Source organism: Chanos chanos, chromosome 15 (assembly GCF_902362185.1).
Source record: "Chanos chanos chromosome 15, fChaCha1.1, whole genome shotgun sequence".
Lineage (NCBI taxonomy): Eukaryota > Metazoa > Chordata > Actinopteri > Gonorynchiformes > Chanidae > Chanos > Chanos chanos.
The window spans coordinates 599,347-617,500 of record NC_044509.1 but is presented as its reverse complement, the minus strand read 5'-3'; the positions used below and the strand labels follow the sequence as shown (position 1 = coordinate 617,500).

The 18,154-nt window shown below is 43.2% G+C and overlaps 2 protein-coding genes across 2 annotated transcripts in view; one reads left to right on the top strand and one right to left on the bottom strand.

Annotated features, from left to right (window-relative positions):
- The window catches only part of LOC115828799 (E3 ubiquitin-protein ligase TRIM39-like), a 13,220-nt gene extending 12,850 nt beyond the window's left edge, over positions 1-370 (top strand). The window contains exon 10 of the mRNA XM_030792895.1: positions 1-370. This exon is cut by the window's left edge and continues 175 nt beyond it. Coding sequence (XP_030648755.1) covers positions 1-370 — 370 coding nt within the window.
- Positions 371-1,168: 798 nt separating this feature from the next.
- Positions 1,169-15,724, bottom strand: tp53 (tumor protein p53). The gene is made up of 11 exons (XM_030792125.1): positions 15,646-15,724; positions 14,472-14,585; positions 14,021-14,057; positions 13,484-13,681; positions 8,552-8,738; positions 6,800-6,912; positions 5,181-5,290; positions 4,900-5,039; positions 3,312-3,382; positions 3,093-3,196; positions 1,169-1,965 (listed from the first exon to the last, which is right to left on the bottom strand). Exons 2-11 carry the CDS (start codon positions 14,522-14,524, stop codon positions 1,869-1,871), a joined length of 1,110 nt encoding a protein of 369 aa, XP_030647985.1. The 5' UTR covers positions 14,525-14,585; positions 15,646-15,724; the 3' UTR covers positions 1,169-1,868.
- Between the last annotated feature and the right edge of the window lie 2,430 nt (positions 15,725-18,154).

Genomic DNA, 18,154 nt, shown 5'->3' with positions numbered 1-18,154 from the left:
GGTCGACCTGGCAAACAATGGGTACTGGAAGCTAGGGGTTACCACGGCGACTTCAAAGCGCCACGGACGTTTTCCCATGAAGCCCTCTGGAGGGTACTGGGTGATCTGGCGCAGTACACGGCAGTTCTTTGCCTGTACCAAACAAGACACGCCCCTGCCACTGTCATTGGTGCCCAGGAAGGTGGGCGTGTACCTGGACTATGAGGAGGGTCAGATCTCCTTCTATAATGCTGAAAAGCATGAGCACATTTATACTTTCACCGGAAGCTTCCAAGAGACGCTGTACCCGCTGTTTGCCCCGCTGGATGGCCGCACACTCATCACGATCTCCTCGCCCAAAACACCATCTCAGGCTGATGTGGACGACTGAGCGCTCCCCACTGGTCAGAGGAGGATGTCCAGTCTGTCAGTGCGGGTTTTTTTTTTTTTTTTTACTGAATCTCATTGTTCTTGTACAGTGACATTAAAGGTATTTGTTCGTTTTCTCATGAGTGAAGAGATGGTGATGTGATGTGACAGAGGTCTGGATTTCATGAGAGGGTCAATGTGATGGTGCACTGACTTTTAAACTGGAGGATTCTAGACGGAGACTAGTGATCTGTTCTGGGAATGCAGTCTGTCTACTGAGAGTTAGTTAGAAATTTATATGGAGAATTTTAAACGCTTGCGTACAGTCATACCTAATGTTATGTTATGTTTGAGGCTTATTCAAACTAAAACATCTTACAGTTATTTTATATCATTCTCAAACTGAAAGTACAAAGACTCAGTGGCTCCACAGGCCCAGACAGTCTTTCACTCTCACAGAATATTATGACTGAACATACGCCTCTATGACAGAAATCAGCCGCAGCTTTGAGCTGACAGAGACACTGCCTGTCTGTCTGTATGACCAATCAGCAGCTGTCTGCTTGACCTTAAGACCAATCAGCAGCTGATTTCTTCAAACTGTTTTTTCTGCATTACAGTTTTACTTTATGATTTCATCTTTCACTGTGTGACACTCCATCCTGTATCATATCAATCAAATTAAATAAACACGTGTTTTTAAGAAAGAATAAAATTTATTTGTTTTTCTTTTTTTCTTTTTTTTTTGAAAAAAGAACCCCTGAAGACTAATTTTACCAAATGGAATTTCAATTCAAGTATGCATCCATAAGAACTCTGCAGGGGTATACAGTAATGAAACAGAGTATAAAAAAAACTATCACTACCAGTTCTAAAAGCAGCAGGGAGAACATATGCTGACTTGAAACAGCATGACAGAGAGTAGAAAAAGCTAAGGCAGAAGGCAGGAGTTTCATGGAGAGAAACAGGAGGGATTTCCTGAGTTTCAGATTCCTCACGACTGAACACAGTGTTCGTCCGTGCTTCTGACAATCTCTGTGTGGTGTGTGACTGTGTCAGTGCTGATGCTGTGTGACAGGGAGATGGACTGGGTGCCATGACACTCTACCACACAGCAGCCTGTCCACTGACACAACCACAGCCCCACCCCTCTGCCAACAGAACACACAGTACAGCTGCAGCAGCATCCAGAGATTAGCCTGCATACTGGAGCACAGAGCACGAGCACCTCCCTCCCCAACCAACGGGTCGTCCCCACCCATGCCTAGGCCCTGCTCTGATTAACATAACAGTGTAAGGAGGGAGGGAGAGCGGTGTGTGAAACCGTACCACACACTGCCAGGGAGAACTGATGAATGACTAAATGAAAGGCCTCACAGAGAGAGAGCGATTAACAGGAGATGCGATGGTCAAGGTGAAATCTAGGCTATGACAGCTTATTAAGAGTCTGGACTGTATGAGAACCGAAATGCTGAAAAGAAAACTCCCTCTCTCCCTCTCCCTCTCCCTCTCTCTCTCTCTCAATCAGAGTCACTCTTCTCTGATTTCATCATCAGCTTCTTTCCTTTCTTGGGTGCTGGGGCAGATCCATCCCTCTCTTTCTTGGGCTTGGACACTCTGAAAGAGAGAGAGGGAGAGAGAGTGAGATGACACCAAATGTGGAGATGGAGACACTGATGAAGTAGATGGAGACTGCTCAGGTCTATTAGGTCAAAGCAGTGGTGCGGACATGGTAATGAAAATAAATACGTGTGTGTGAGTGTAACAGTGCTTGTGTGTGTGTGTAACAGTGCTTGTGTGTGAGTGTAACAGTGCATGTGTGTAACAGTGCTTGTGTGTGTGTGTAACAGTGCTTGTGTGTGAGTGTAACAGTGCTTGTGTGTGTGTGTGTAACAGTGCTTGTGTGTAACAGTGCTTGTGTGTGTGTGTGTGTGTAACAGTGCTTGTGTGTGTGTGTGTGTGTAACAGTGCTTGTGTGTGAGTGTAACAGTGCTTGTGTGTGAGTGTGTAACAGTGCTTGTGTGTGAGTGTGTAACAGTGCTTGTGTGTGAGTGTGTAACAGTGCTTGTGTGTGTGTGTGTAACAGTGCTTGTGTGTGAGTGTGTAACAGTGCTTGTGTGTGAGTGTGACAGTGCTTGTGTGTGTGTGTAACAGTGCTTGTGTGTGTGTGTAACAGTGCTTGTGTGTGAGTGTGTAACAGTGCTTGTGTGTGTGTGTGTAACAGTGCTTGTGTGTGTGTGTGTAACAGTGCTTGTGTGTGAGTGTGACAGTGCTTGTGTGTGTGTGTAACAGTGCTTGTGTGTGTGTGTAACAGTGCTTGTGTGTGTGTGTGTAACAGTGCTTGTGTGTGTGTGTGTAACAGTGCTTGTGTGTGTGTGTGTAACAGTGCTTGTGTGTGAGTGTGACAGTGCTTGTGTGTGTGTGTAACAGTGCTTGTGTGTGTGTGTGTAACAGTGCTTGTGTGTGTGTGTAACAGTGCTTGTGTGTGAGTGTAACAGTGCTTGTGTGTGAGTGTAACAGTGCTTGTGTGTGAGTGTGTAACAGTGCTTGTGTGTGTGTGTGTAACAGTGCTTGTGTGTGTGTGTGTAACAGTGCTTGTGTGTGTGTGTGTAACAGTGCTTGTGTGTGAGTGTGTAACAGTGCTTGTGTGTGAGTGTGACAGTGCTTGTGTGTGTGTGTAACAGTGCTTGTGTGTGTGTGTAACAGAGAGAGAGAGAGAGACATCATGAGCAGAGAGAACTCACAGTTTCTGGCGATACTTCTCTCGGTCAGCAGGGGGCACCAGATCATTCAGCTCCAAACTGTCATTAATTTTCTTCAACATCTCATAACGATCCCGTCCACGCACCTAAACACACACACAGATTTGTACACTGAGCATCTCTCTCACACACTCACACACTTTTAGAATGAATATCACACACACACCTGTAGAATGTACACACACACGCACACAAACGCACCTGTAGAGTGAATATCTCTGGGTCGGAGCTGGAGCTGCACTTGGCTCTCTTGCTGACCTCGGGACGTGGAACTGCCTGCTCCTTCACACCTGTAGGGTCACACAGAGGTCACAGTCAGGACCCAGACTCCAACTGACACAACTGACCTGGATACAGTCTACAAGACAATCTACTGTCATAGCTGTGGTTACATTAAACAAAGAATGAATAAAATCATAGGGATGCAACAGTACACGGTATGTCGTCAAACCGTCCGCCACAACCCCCACGGTTCCACACGCACATGTGAACTGCGGTATTACGATATGCCTGTCATTTTCCTATCATTTCCAAAACTTGCTTATTGCGCTGCAGACTACACACGCATTGTACCTTCAGATCCACAGAACCTCTCTGGAGCCGATCAGAACCTCCCTGGAGCCAATCAGGGCTCTGTATGCAAATAGGAGCTGGAGAAAAGAGGGGAAACTAAAAACAATTCTCTCAGCTCCAACGTGACAACGCCGGGTGCTAGCGAGACAGAGAGAAGCACAGCTGTCTGTCAAATCTACGACAGAGCACTAGGCCCACAATGACAGAGAAACACTCAGAGATTTCGAGAATAAGGTTGTAATATTACAAGAATAAAATCGTAACTGAGAAAAGTAAGTCATAATATTACAAGAATAAAGTTGCAATTTAAGGAGAAGTCATAATATTTCTAGACAACAAGTGGTACTATTATGAGAATTAAGTTGTAATTTTACAAGAAAAAAATCACAATATAAAAAGAATAAAACTGTAAAATTTCGAGAAAAAACCCCCATAATTTTTAGGAAAATATATTACCAACAACCAACAAAACTGGTGAGAGGACAGACAGTGGCCTGAGCCTGCTTCTAGAAACTGCTGTTTGTCTCAAGTGTCATTGTTTGTGAAACCTATACTAAAGTATGACTTCACAAGATGCTCCAAGTTCCTCATTGTAACGCAGGTGGCAAGCTGCTCTTCTGATATTTCCCCTCTAAAATAACACATAGCCTAAAATTACGACTGCATTCACGTTATATTATGACTTCATTCCCATAAAATTCTGTAACTTCCTCTTGTAAAATTACGACTTTATTCTCGTAATATTATGACCATATTCTTGAAATCTCCGATTTTTTCCCCTAAACGTGGCCCTAATGCTCTGTCGTATAAATCCGCTGTGTGGGAACATTTTGGATTCAGCGTTCAATACAGTGACAGTAAACACACACAGTCCAGTCTGCAGGCCTTGCTCTCTCACTGTCAGCCCAGTCAGTCATGCTGCTGTTTTGGCTGAATGGACAGTTTTATTTGTCAATAGACAAATTTGTTGTTTGTTTTTCAAAGGCTGATGTGTTTTGATCTTTTTAAAGATACTGAAACCATGATACATGCCGAACTGTGGGCCCACTGTACTGCTGCATCCCTAATAAACTATAAACATTACACAGGTACTCTAACACAAACATCTATTCAATAGTACAACACAAAATTACAAGACACAACAAACACACTAATTATGCTGTCACTCCCTGTAACACACACACACACACACACACACACAGAGAGAAAGGCTTACTCCGTTTGGTGGAAGTGGAGGTCTTTGAGCTGTTCTTGCTCTCCAGGAGCTTCCGGTAGTTTCCCTCCTCAGTCCTCCTGTCCCGACCAGGACATGCGCACACACGCACCTCAAAACAGCGTCGCCCAAGCAACGCGCCCCTACAACACACACACACACACACACACACAGTCAGACATACACCTCTAACAAATGTATATCCTGCAATTTACTGTTCAAGGAACTTTGCCCTCACACTCACACATATACACACACACAGACACACACACACACAGACTCACTCCTGTGTCTCCAGAGTGATGATTGTGAGGATGGGTCTGCGGTTCATTCCTCCCATGCAGCTGCTGTTACACATGTAGTTATACAGGACAGTGGTGCACTCCGAACCCAGCTACAAACACACAAAAACACACACACACACACTTCATTACAAACATACAAAAACACACACACATTTCATTACAAACACACAAAACCACACTCCAAACCCAGCTACAAACACACAAAAACACACACACTCACACTTCGGTACAAAGACACATACACACTTCATTATATCACCAATTACAGTGTACTAAGATATATTACATGCATTAAAAGTAATGTAGGCATTGTCGTGAATAACACTAACACTGGTGCAGTGTGAGTAAGACTCATGTAACACTGGTGCAGTGTGAGTAACACTCCTGTAACACTGGCGTAGTGTGAGTTACACTCCTGTAACACTGGCGTAGTGTGAGTTACACTCCTGTAACACTGTCACAGTGTGAGTAACACTCCTGTAACACTGGCACAGTGTGAGTAACACTCATGTAACACTGGCACAGTGTGAGTAACACTCCTGTAACACTGGCACAGTGTGAGTAACACTCCTGTAACACTGTCACAGTGTGAGTTACACTCCTGTAACACTGTCACAGTATGAGTAACACTCCTGTAACACTGGCACAGTGTGAGTAACACTCCTGTAACACTGGCACAGTGTGAGTAACACTCATGTAACACTGGCACAGTGTGAGTAACACTCATGTAACACTGGCACAGTGTGAGTAACACTCATGTAACACTGGCACAGTGTGAGTTACACTCCTGTAACACTGGCGCAGTGTGAGTAACACTCCTGTAACACTGTCACAGTATGAGTAACACTCCTGTAACACTGGCGCAGTGTGAGTTACACTCCTGTAACACTGGCGTAGTGTGAGTTACACTCCTGTAACACTGGCGCAGTGTGAGTAACACTCATGTAACACTGGCGTAGTGTGAGTTACACTCATGTAACACTGGCACAGTGTGAGTTACACTCCTGTAACACTGGCGCAGTGTGAGTTACACTCCTGTAACACTGTCACAGTGTGAGTAACACTCATGTAACACTGGCACAGTGTGAGTTACACTCCTGTAACACTGTCACAGTGTGAGTTACACTCCTGTAACACTGGCGCAGTGTGAGTAACACTCATGTAACACTGGCACAGTGTGAGTTACACTCCTGTAACACTGGCGTAGTGTGAGTTACACTCATGTAACACTGGCACAGTGTGAGTTACACTCCTGTAACACTGGCGTAGTGTGAGTTACACTCATGTAACACTGGCGCAGTGTGAGTAACACTCCTGTAACACTGGCACAGTGTGAGTAACACTCATGTAACACTGGCGCAGTGTGAGTTACACTCCTGTAACACTGGCGCAGTGTGAGTTACACTCCTGTAACACTGGCGCAGTGTGAGTTACACTCCTGTAACACTGGCGCAGTGTGAGTTACACTCCTGTAACACTGGCGCAGTGTGAGTTACACTCCTGTAACACTGGCGCAGTGTGAGTTACACTCATGTAACACTGGCGTAGTGTGAGTTACACTCCTGTAACACTGGCGTAGTGTGAGTGGTGACTCTGACCTGTGGAGGTTCATATGGGACAAGCACGCTCTGTCTCCGGGTGTGACAGTCCTCCTGATAAACAGCCCGTGCGTTCCCCTCCACACGAATCAGATGTCCCGGAGGAGCAGGACCTGAGGGAGAGAAGTAAAACAGACATGTTTCTTGGATTTTTCACTCAATTTTTTCCTTAAATCTGACTCAGATGAGTTGTGCGCTCTGCCCAAAACTGAGCTTAAAGAGACTGCGAGACTTTTTCCCAGATCTCTAAAACCCGGAGTGCTACCTTAATGCTGCTTCTGATAGCAAAGCAGACCATTTACAGTATAAAGAGGATTTACTGGATCCATCAGACAAGCACATGCAGTCTGGTCTTGACTCAGTTCCTGGCTTTACATTTGGAGGCAGGGGCCACCACATGTCAGATGTTGCTACATTTATCAATTTAACAGCAAACTGCACAAGAACGAATGGAAAACACATTTGTATGAAATATTTCAGAAGAACTGAAGGACAGGTTTGAAAGGACAGATTAATAGTGTTTGTGTGTAGATTCTTCACATTTGGCTAAGCTTAAAGATCCTTCAGGACAACCGCAGTGAACACTGGAAACAGGATAGTAAAGAACAAGACACAATGAAACACGGACACAACACGGAATAAATAACAACACTGAGAATCATATGAAACACAGACACAACACGGAATAAATAACAACGCTGAGAATCATATGAAACACAGACACAACACGGAATAAATAACAACACTGAGAATCACATGAAACACAGACACAACACGGAATAAATAACAACACTGAGAATCACATGAAACACAGACACAACATGGAATAAATAACAACACTGAGAATCACATGAAACACAGACACAACATGGAATAAATAACAACACTGAGAATCATATGAAACACAGACACAACACGGAATAAATAACAACGCTGAGAATCATATGAAACACAGACACAACACGGAATAAATAACAACACTGAGAATCACATGAAACACAGACACAACATGGAATAAATAACAACACTGAGAATCACATGAAACACAGACACAACACGGAATAAATAACAACACTGAGAATCACATGAAACACAGACACAACATGGAATAAATAACAACACTGAGAAAAAGTCAGCGTATGTTCAGTACAGACGCAGCCATTGTAGGCCTAACTATATACACGCCAGCAACAACGTAACTTTTTTTTATTTCAACACTTACAGATTTCTTTTGTTTAGTGACCTGAAAGAGAAATAGGTAAGGGATAATGCGCAGCGTCAGGGTGATGTTGATCTCGCAATAATGACCTGCTCGCTGCACATTATCCCACTTATTACACGGCTACTCACTAAAGAAGTCAATCATTTGACACAAATTAGTTTATTGCTTCCGCTAAAACAAAAACAGTCCGTTAGATTCAGAACTGTGTCCATGGCAACTGTCCGTTATACATAGCAGCGGTCCGCTGTTCAGAAATAACAGACCGTAGAATGCCGTAATTGACCAATCAGAACCGAGTATTCAGCAAAGCCGTGTATTAAATGGAATAAATACACAATTCTTTTTGGAACTTTTTGGATTTTGTTTTCCCCCCAGATATTTTTGATACGGAGGGCCAACTGTATTTCAGATGATAAAAATATGACTTTTACTGAAAGGCCGGCTGGCTACCTCTCTCACCCACATAACTATATGAAGATTTACTGAACATTCTGGTGTGTGTGTGTGTGTGTGTGTGTGTGTGTGTGTACCTTCGTTATTCTCTGGGGTCCTCTCATGGTGCGGGCAGCGTCGGACGACTTCAGCAACGTGCTCTGATTTCTTATAGACAGCCGTCGCCCTGAGCATCGCGCCAGCAGGAGGAAGAACATCTACCACCATCTGAACTGGACACGTCTTAGCCAACTGACAGTACAGCTTATTCAACTCTGAGGAATACTGCACACACACACACGCACACACACACACACACACACACACACACACACACACACACACACACACACACACATTTCAGAGTGTTGTAACACGGAACCTTTGGTTAATTGGGTTTGTGTTAAATGCACAAGAGGTTCTTTTGGATGGGGAAAGTGAAAAGAAAATACACATGAAGAAATCAGAGGACATCAGAAACATGACCGTGATAAACGTTAGGAACGGTCTGGCCACAGGTTGTCAGATTACCCAAAACATAAAATACCCACAGACTTTAGTTTTGGTTTCAACCACAGTGAACGAATGAACCGCACAACAACAGAGAAGTGTCAAGACACGCACAGCGCTATGTATTACAGAATGAACTTATCAATTACAAAGAACATAAACCCTTAAATGTCCCCCACTGATTCCAAAATTAAACTAATAGTCCATATAAACACAATATTGGATAGAGTCCACCTCCGAAAGTTCTAGAGTGTCTTTGAATCCCATGAAGAACACCAGCAGGCTGCCGAGAGCATCAACCATCCCGTGTCGGACAACAACAACAACAACAACAACAACAAGGAAAAAAACAATCCATAAACCCCCCCCCCCCCCCCCCCCCAAAGAGGGCAAAATGTACTCCCCCAAAAAAATTTGCTATCGCTTGCAAATGGTATACCACTTTAAACAAAACACAAAAAAACCCCCAGATCAGCTGTCCCTTATCCAAACTGCACGTCCACTCACGGGAGACGCGCTATGGGAGGCAGGAACAGCTCACGGGAGACGCACTATGGGAGGCAGGAACAGCTCACGGGAGACGCGCTATGGGAGGCAGGAACAGCTCACGGGAGACGCGCTATGGGAGGCAGGAACAGCTCACGGGAGACGCGCTATGGGAGGCAGGAACAGCTCACGGGAGACGCGCTATGGGAGGCAGGAACAGCTCACGGGAGACGCGCTATGGGAAGCAGGAACAGCTCACGGGAGACGCGCTATGGGAGGCAGGAACAGCTCACCGGAGACGCGCTATGGGAGGCAGGAACAGCTCACGGGAGACGCGCTATGGGAGGCAGGAACAGCTCACGGGAGACGCGCTATGGGAGGCAGGAACAGCTCACGGGAGACACGCTATGAGAGGCAGGTCTTCAGTTCACCTGCTCCACAGTTCATTTCCATTTTTATTCTTTTAGTGCTTATATGGATACAAACTAAACAGGGTTTTTTTTTTTTGTCAGTAGTTGCCGAAGTCCTTTCAAAACTGGTGTCACACAGAGCCTTCGCGCCTCACCCCTTCACCCTGTGGACCCTCCCCTCTACCCAACCCGCATCCTGCTTAAATCACCTGGGTTCACCATACCTTAAAGAACCCCACACATACACCCCATTCTGTTAGATTATAAATGCAAATACATACCCCCACCTTTTCTCACAGATAGTGAACCCAGTGTGTATTATATTTATGTCCTTCATAATGATTTAAAATAATCTGACCCAAATTTAATGTGGCAGTGTCAAAGTGTGTGTGTTGAGTCATAAAAGGACTGTATTAATAAAGCCACTAGATGGGTCTTTTCACAATGATACCAACTCTAAACACATTAGAATCATGTTTACCACTTCATTCTACCACTCTCCTCTCATGAACCAGCCTTACTTTGACAGTCTGCCTTAGGACTTAACGCATCAGCGTAAGTGTCAATCTTCAAACTGTGGACTTCAATCTTTATAATAAAAAGTAAGACAATCTGAGGTCTTCCTAAACAGTCATTATCCTTTCAGTGACCTCACAACTCAACTTCAACCATCAAACACCCAAGATCACTGAACTTACAAGCTAATAATACCCCACTCACAAAGCTCTTCCCAGGAAACTCTGACTGAACAGGGTCTTACCACGTAAAAATAACACAGTCATCAGCATAAGAATGAAACAGACCTCTTTAATCACAACAGTTGAAAAAAAGAACTGCCCAACCTATTCCAAACCGTGCAGGTAACAGGTCCTGGAGTAAATCATACTACATCAGAAGGTTAGGATTTCTCTTACCCTACACTCAGGTGCCCTCCACTGAGTCCCTGTCTCCTCTTTTTTCAAATCTGTCTCACCTACAGTCTCACTCTCTGTGTTTATCCTCCAGCACACAGAGCGAAGGGGGGGGGGGGGGTCAGACAGGATTCGTCCTCTCTCACAGTCTTCTAAATGCTGTGTAGTTCACATACAGTCTCTGCCCCACCCCCACACTGCTCTCCAGACAAGTCCTGACATGCCTCTGCCCTGCTGCGTTTCTCTACATCCGCACACTAACACACATTTATACACCAATACAACCCACACACCAGTCTACACACCAATAAACCAGTCTCTACACAACCATATGCTTAAAAAACAACACAGTCTACACACCAATAAACCAGTCTCCACACAACCATATGCTTAAAAAACAACACAGTCTACACACCAACAAACCAGTCTCTACACAACCATATGCTTAAAAAACAACACAGTCTACACACCAATAAACCAGTCTCTACACAACCATATGCTTAAAAAACAACACAGTCTACACACCAATAAACCAGTCTCTACACAACCATATGCTTAAAAAACAACACAGTCTACACACCAATAAACCAGTCTCTACACAACCATATGCTTAAAAAACAACACAGTCTACACACCAATAAACCAGTCTATAAATATTTACACCAATTTATACAACCATACACCAATACACCAGTCTCTACACCACTAAACCAATCTATACCAGTGTATACAACCATATGCCTATAAAACAATACACTCCACACACCAGTTCATACACCTGTATAATCTATACAACCATACATCAATCTGTATACCAGTACAACCAATACACCAATCTATACACCAATCTGTGTAACTCTATCCCTATAAAACAATACAGTCTATGCACCTATATACCAATCTATACACCAATCCACACACAAATCAAATCAAATGGTGTAAGACCCCAGTATCTTCCAGATCTTAAGATTAACATGCTGTAGCACTGGGAGGATTGTCTCTATGGATTGTCAATTATATGTCTCTATGGATTATCAATTATAGTAATTGATAATCCATACTTCACTGACAGACCACCCTTACATCACGAAAGTGACAAGAGTTTGCTTGTACAAAAAAAAACCCAACAAAAAACCAAAAAGCCACCTGTAGGCAGGAGAGGGGTTGAGGAGTGGGGGGAGGCGCCTTGCGACCCCCGTCACTGCTGGACACAGCTTCACACACACCCCTAACCCGAACATGTCCATTCATGTCTCCAACTCACAGCAATGCCGCAATTTTCATACCAAAAAAACAAAACTCTACCCAGACTGACAGCTTCTTCCTTGGACAGACCAATAAAATGAGGGACTCTGTTAAAATATTCTTTAACCAGGATTAGAGTTGGACTAGGATTAGGGTAAGGGTTAGGGTTAGAGTTGGAGGGTCTAACTGACATTTTAGTGGAGAAAAGATCAGTTGGAGGTCAGGAGTGACTCCAGGAAACGCTTCTGTTTCATCAGCGAGGTGAGAGAGACAAACTATACATATATACTCATATACTGATGTCCTAATATACTCATGTACTAACATATTCCCTCTGAAATATCATTTAATGTGTGTGAGTCTGTGTCTGCATGTTCATGCTCCTTTACAGATTTACCCTCAGCTCATACGAGCCTTTGTTAGTACTGTACGCTTCATCTCCCCATGCATGGGGATGGTATTACAGTGAAAATACACTGTATTGTGTGTGTAAAAGGCTGCCACGCAGGGCTACATTTCTAAGAGAAGTCATAGAGTTTTATGGCTGTTCCCACTGACGGTATAAAAGCACTGGTTTAGAGAAGGCATGACTCTTACAGAAATGAACAGTCTGACAAATGTTTACAGGAATATTTAGTGTAATGAGTGATGCATGTGTTTCCTAAATGAGCACATATAGTGTTTGAGTGAGTCTGCATCTGTATGTGTGTGCGTGGATGTACAGGTGTGTGTGAGTGGATGTACAGGTGTGTGTGAGTGGATGTACAGGTGTGTGAGTGTGGATGTACAGGTGTGTGTGAGTGGATGTACAGGTGTGTGTGAGTGGATGTACAGGTGTGTGTGAGTGGATGTACAGGTGTGTGTGAGTGGATGTACAGGTGTGTGAGTGGATGTACAGGTGTGTGTGTGGATGTACAGGTGTGTGTGTGGATGTACAGGTGTGTGTGAGTGGATGTACAGGTGTGTGTGAGTGGATGTACAGGTGTGTGTGCGGATGTACAGGTGTGTGTGAGTGGATGTACAGGTGTGTGAGTGTGGATGTACAGGTGTGTGTGAGTGGATGTACAGGTGTGTGTGCGGATGTACAGGTGTGTGAGTGGATGTACAGGTGTGTGTGAGTGGATGTACAGGTGTGTGAGTGGATGTACAGGTGTGTGAGTGGATGTACAGGTGTGTGTGTGGATGTACAGGTGTGTGTGAGTGGATGTACAGGTGTGTGTGCGGATGTACAGGTGTGTGTGAGTGGATGTACAGGCGTGTGAGTGGATGTACAGGTGTGTGAGTGGATGTACAGGTGTGTGAGTGGATGTACAGGTGTGTGTGAGTGGATGTACAGGTGTGTGAGTGGATGTACAGGTGTGTGAGTGGATGTACAGGTGTGTGTGAGTGGATGTACAGGTGTGTGTGAGTGGATGTACAGGTGTGTGAGTGGATGTACAGGTGTGTGAGTGTGTTGTCAGGGACTCACTGTGCAGGTGACAGACTTGGCAGTGCTGGTCTGCTGGAACCGGAGATGGAAACCATGAGTGCCTGGGTAATCAGTGGTGGTGGGAACAGTGGAGGAGGGAGGTGAACCTCCATCAGGGGGAGGAGTGGACATAGATGGCTGAGGAGGTTGAGATGATACATCCTCAAAGAGCTCCGCATCAAATCCGTCCTGCAGGTACTGAGGTAGATATACAAAAAAACAATTGTTCACCAAAACATGCATACACATATAGGCATGTACTGCCAACCTACACATTTATACACATACAAAACACACACACACAAATACCATACCAAAATACATAAACGCATTTACACACATTACCCATACATATTTACATCAAAACCCCACACATTTATTTATACACATTATATAACCCAAACATAAATACACTAATAGTAAAAACCCACATACTCATGCACATGACCCAAATACATTTACACAGTTTGCTTTTCCCACATTCTCAGTGTATAAACTGATGGCTAAGAGTGGAAACATAGTGACAAAGATACTTACATCATCATAGCTGGTCTCCTCCCCATTCGGTTGAGTTCTGCAAACAAGCATAAACAGAGAGAAGCGACAAAGTGAGAAAGATAAAACCACAACAGAGAGACAAGAGAAACAGCCAATACTGTAATAATGCAACATTTCATCCAAAATTCAGTCACTTTTACTGAAACTGCTTTTACTTCCTGTCGCTTTGGGAAGATAGCATGTGCACATGCAAATAAGTGGCTAACCAGTACCCAGTTACTGAACCAGTTGTTTACGAAGGATTTTGGCAACTGGTTAACACAGACAGATGACACAGTGACTCATGAAGAAAAAACAAAACAAAAAAAGAAACAAGGCAACATAAATGGACATAATTCTTGATTCACCAAGTCACATTTCCCTCTCTTCTAATGGTTACATTTTAAATGCACTAAACTGGGAGTAATGGTTGGACATAATACGAGCTTACATGAGCTTCCACAACTCTGCAAAGTCCTCCTGACTTTCGCTCTGTTCAGCCATCCTATGCTCTCTCTCACTTGGCCCCACACACGGAGAAAAGCAACAGTCACACCAAGCTAAGCTAGAGAGAGAGAGAGAGATAGAGAGAGAGAGAGAGAGAGAGAGAGAGAGAGTTATGCATGGGTAGCTTAGGACAGGAAACAGAGAAAATTAGAATTAGACATAATTAACCTTACAGCGTCAGGGAATGCACTTGCTTGGTCTCCAGTTTTCCCGTTTTAAGGAAAATTGAAATATGGTTATATGATACGGGGTGATTGACTGTCAATCACTCGGGTCAATAATTTACATTTGATCTAGCCGCAACGTTTCTCTGGACTAGTGTCAGTAACCATTTTATCGCCTTTTCTTAAATGTAACCAATTGTCCTTAAAATTTAGCCTACATCATTTCGCTTCCACTCGTGTCATGAATCCTGGGTTAATGAACGTTTCAACGTTGAAGGCAGTATACACAGTATGCTGCTGCCAAACTTCTGAAACGATTTAAAATACACGTTATTGCCGACTACATGTCAGACGTGGCTAAATTTTAGTTCACCTATTTAAACTCGCTTGCCAAGGTCTGCACAAGTTAGCACAGAGAGATAGCCAAACAGAAAAGTTAATTAATGAGACGATCTCAGTAGCAGGTGGCCAGCTGATCTGATACGGTAAAAAGTAACGCATATGTTTAAGTTATAACAATGTCTATGAGCTAAACTACCTATGAGCTACAATGTCCAATGCCTTAAATTTCCTTTAATACCGAGGACATTTTCCTAGCTAACTCGCTAGCTTGCAGCGCTTCGACGTTCAATGAACGTATGAGCGACCTGCGGTGCTACTCCAGCCCTCTCGGCTGCCGGTCATGCGTTTCAGAGCTCATTTAATCGGGTTTGATTGAAGATATGCCACAATGTCCCATCGTGTTTATGTCGACCACCTACGTAGAACATACCGATTTTGGAAAAACAACGCTTCCCAACCTAATTTACTTCAATGCCGACGTAGTTAACTGCGGTTCGTAAAGGCCTTGATTAGTTTAGTGCTCGTCGAGCTAAACCCAACCAGTTATAACGCTTTATGCGATAGTAACAGTAAACTGCGGTTTCGAAATGAAACCAGACAGACATAACCTACCTCAAGCACCTTCGGATAGCCCTGTCGCTAGTGCGACTCGGAATAAAAAAATCACCCTGCTTGGCTAAACCGAGCCAACTCCGATTATTCCGATTCCAACACGACACACGAGCCGGGGAATCCCCCAGCTGTAGGCGGAGCTAGTGCATGTGACCAGACACGGCCGCTGGAAGGTCAGTCTACTGAGCACAATTTTTTTGTCAAATTATTTTTAAACAAAACTCCATCGAAATGTAAACACAAGAAATTCATATGTTTGCAAATTAACATGCCGTTCGTCAAGCTGGTAGATAGAGCGCGTTTAAATGTATCAAAACATTTTGGATATAAGCGGGTGACGCGTCATAGGTGAAGGCGCGGAGTTTGTTTTGATCAGGAAGATACTTTCAGTATTGAAATGGGGCGGGCAAACACGTGCATGAGAGGGATTTATGACTGTGACTTGATTTCGCTAGCGTTATGTTGCACTACCCTAACCACGTCCTCGACAAGAATTCAACCTTCAAACAAGTAGGGGGTTTGGGTGTGGAGAGCGAAGAAAGAGAGAGAGAATCGGACAGACAGAACGAGACGTCTTTCTCATAGCAAAACAGGCTCTGCCACATATGTGTTTCTTTATCCGTGTAGCACGAAACCATGTCAATATTGTAATCTCATGACAGGAATTATTATGAATGTGTGTGTGTGTGAGATAGAGAGAGAGAGAGTCTATATAGGCTGCTAATTCCCCAATATGTTTATATGAACATAACCCGTTTTGTCATAAACTCAGATTACAATGTAATTGATTTTAATCAGATGGCATCATAGCCAAATTCAACTCTTAATCTCAGCCCTAACCGAACCTGCTAAACAGTCAGTGAGATCCCTGTCTCTCTGGGCATCCATACCCCTGTCTCTCTGGGCATCCATACCCCTGTCTCTCTGGGCATCCATACCCCTGTCTCTCTGGGCATCCATACCCCTGTTTCTCTTCCAGCTGAGTTGACAGACTGAAACTGCACTAATCATAGACATTGCTCAAAAGCTGCTGGTTATTTAATAATTCAGTTAATTAGTGCTGCTTTCTAATAATGGAAAATGACCCATTGTCCTTATATTGCTGTGTTATTTAAACCTAACCATAAAATGCAGCCGTGTAACACAAAGTGTAAAACATAAAATGACTGTTAGTGAAACAGTGGCCAATCCTGACAGGAGTCTGAAATATGTGTGCACGACCATGAATGTGATGCAGTCTGAACTACTAATGAGAAATTTCCTTTTTTTCACTGGCACACACACAGTGTGGACCACGCGGTCGATAAAGGTGGCATGTTCTGTATAAAATGGAGAAATGGGGCTGATTGTGTAAGCAGTGTGTGTGGGGTTTTTTTTAATCGACACACTTGGAGAGCTTCATAGAGCTCATATACACTTAGACGAAGGCGGATATGTGATCAGATAAAAGCCAAATTTAAAAAAAGCAAAAAATTATTGAAAAAAAGAAACTGACTGAAAAAGAGGATACTTAAAAAAAAAAAGAGAATACTAAAATTTATGAAATCCTTAGAAATCACAGGAGGTGGTCATGTGGTGCTGTAAAGAATCATTTCAGATAAAACAATAAATAAATAAATAACTGGTTAAATGTATATATACAAATAATTAGTCATAACCGCCCGTGTGTGAATGTAACATTAAGTGTAGAGTGAAGAGAGATTTGAGCTCAGAAAGAGTGCCACGGACTACAGCAAAGGTTCCAGAACACACTGACACACACGCACAGTAAATATACACTCACTTTATAGCGCTGCGTATACAGACACAATTTCAGGCTAAAAAAAAAAAAAAAAGATACAACGATAGCATGGATGAAAAGTGTTGAATTTCTCAGTGCGATGGTGGTTTGACTGTGGCCTTACCTCCGAATGAACCCCTTAACTTTAAAATGATTCTAACAACAAACCAGAAACCTTCTGATTCCTGATTATAAATCATTTTACTATTTGAAGTCGTATTAAAACGTTCACCGATTTGACCTGATTAAAAAAAAATAAAGAAACAGATGACAGAGGGATGTGTGCGTTGACACACGACTCCATTTCATCTTTCTGTCAAAAGATGTTTCTTGCTTCCAAATCCCAGTGTGGAAATGCATGACAACTCTTATATTTACTGAAAAATTAAACGGCACTGAAAAAATATTGAAATTGAAAAGCATTAAAAATACGAAGATGTCAGTTTTTGTATTTAAAAAAACAAACAAACAAAAAACGACTGTACTCAGATTAGCAGAGTCTTAAAATGGCTGTCAGAGAGCACTGGCTGTACTCAGAGACAGCATGGCCTCCTTACATAGCAAGACTAAGGTCAGTTACACGTTAGTTTGAATAATTACATGAAAATAAACGCATAAACATGACGGTTATAAATTGGTTTTGACAGAAATTAAAAGGTGAACTTGTTCGGGAAAGAAAACACTGTTTTTTTAAAGCCCTCAGGTTTAGCACATGATGTTTAGCATATA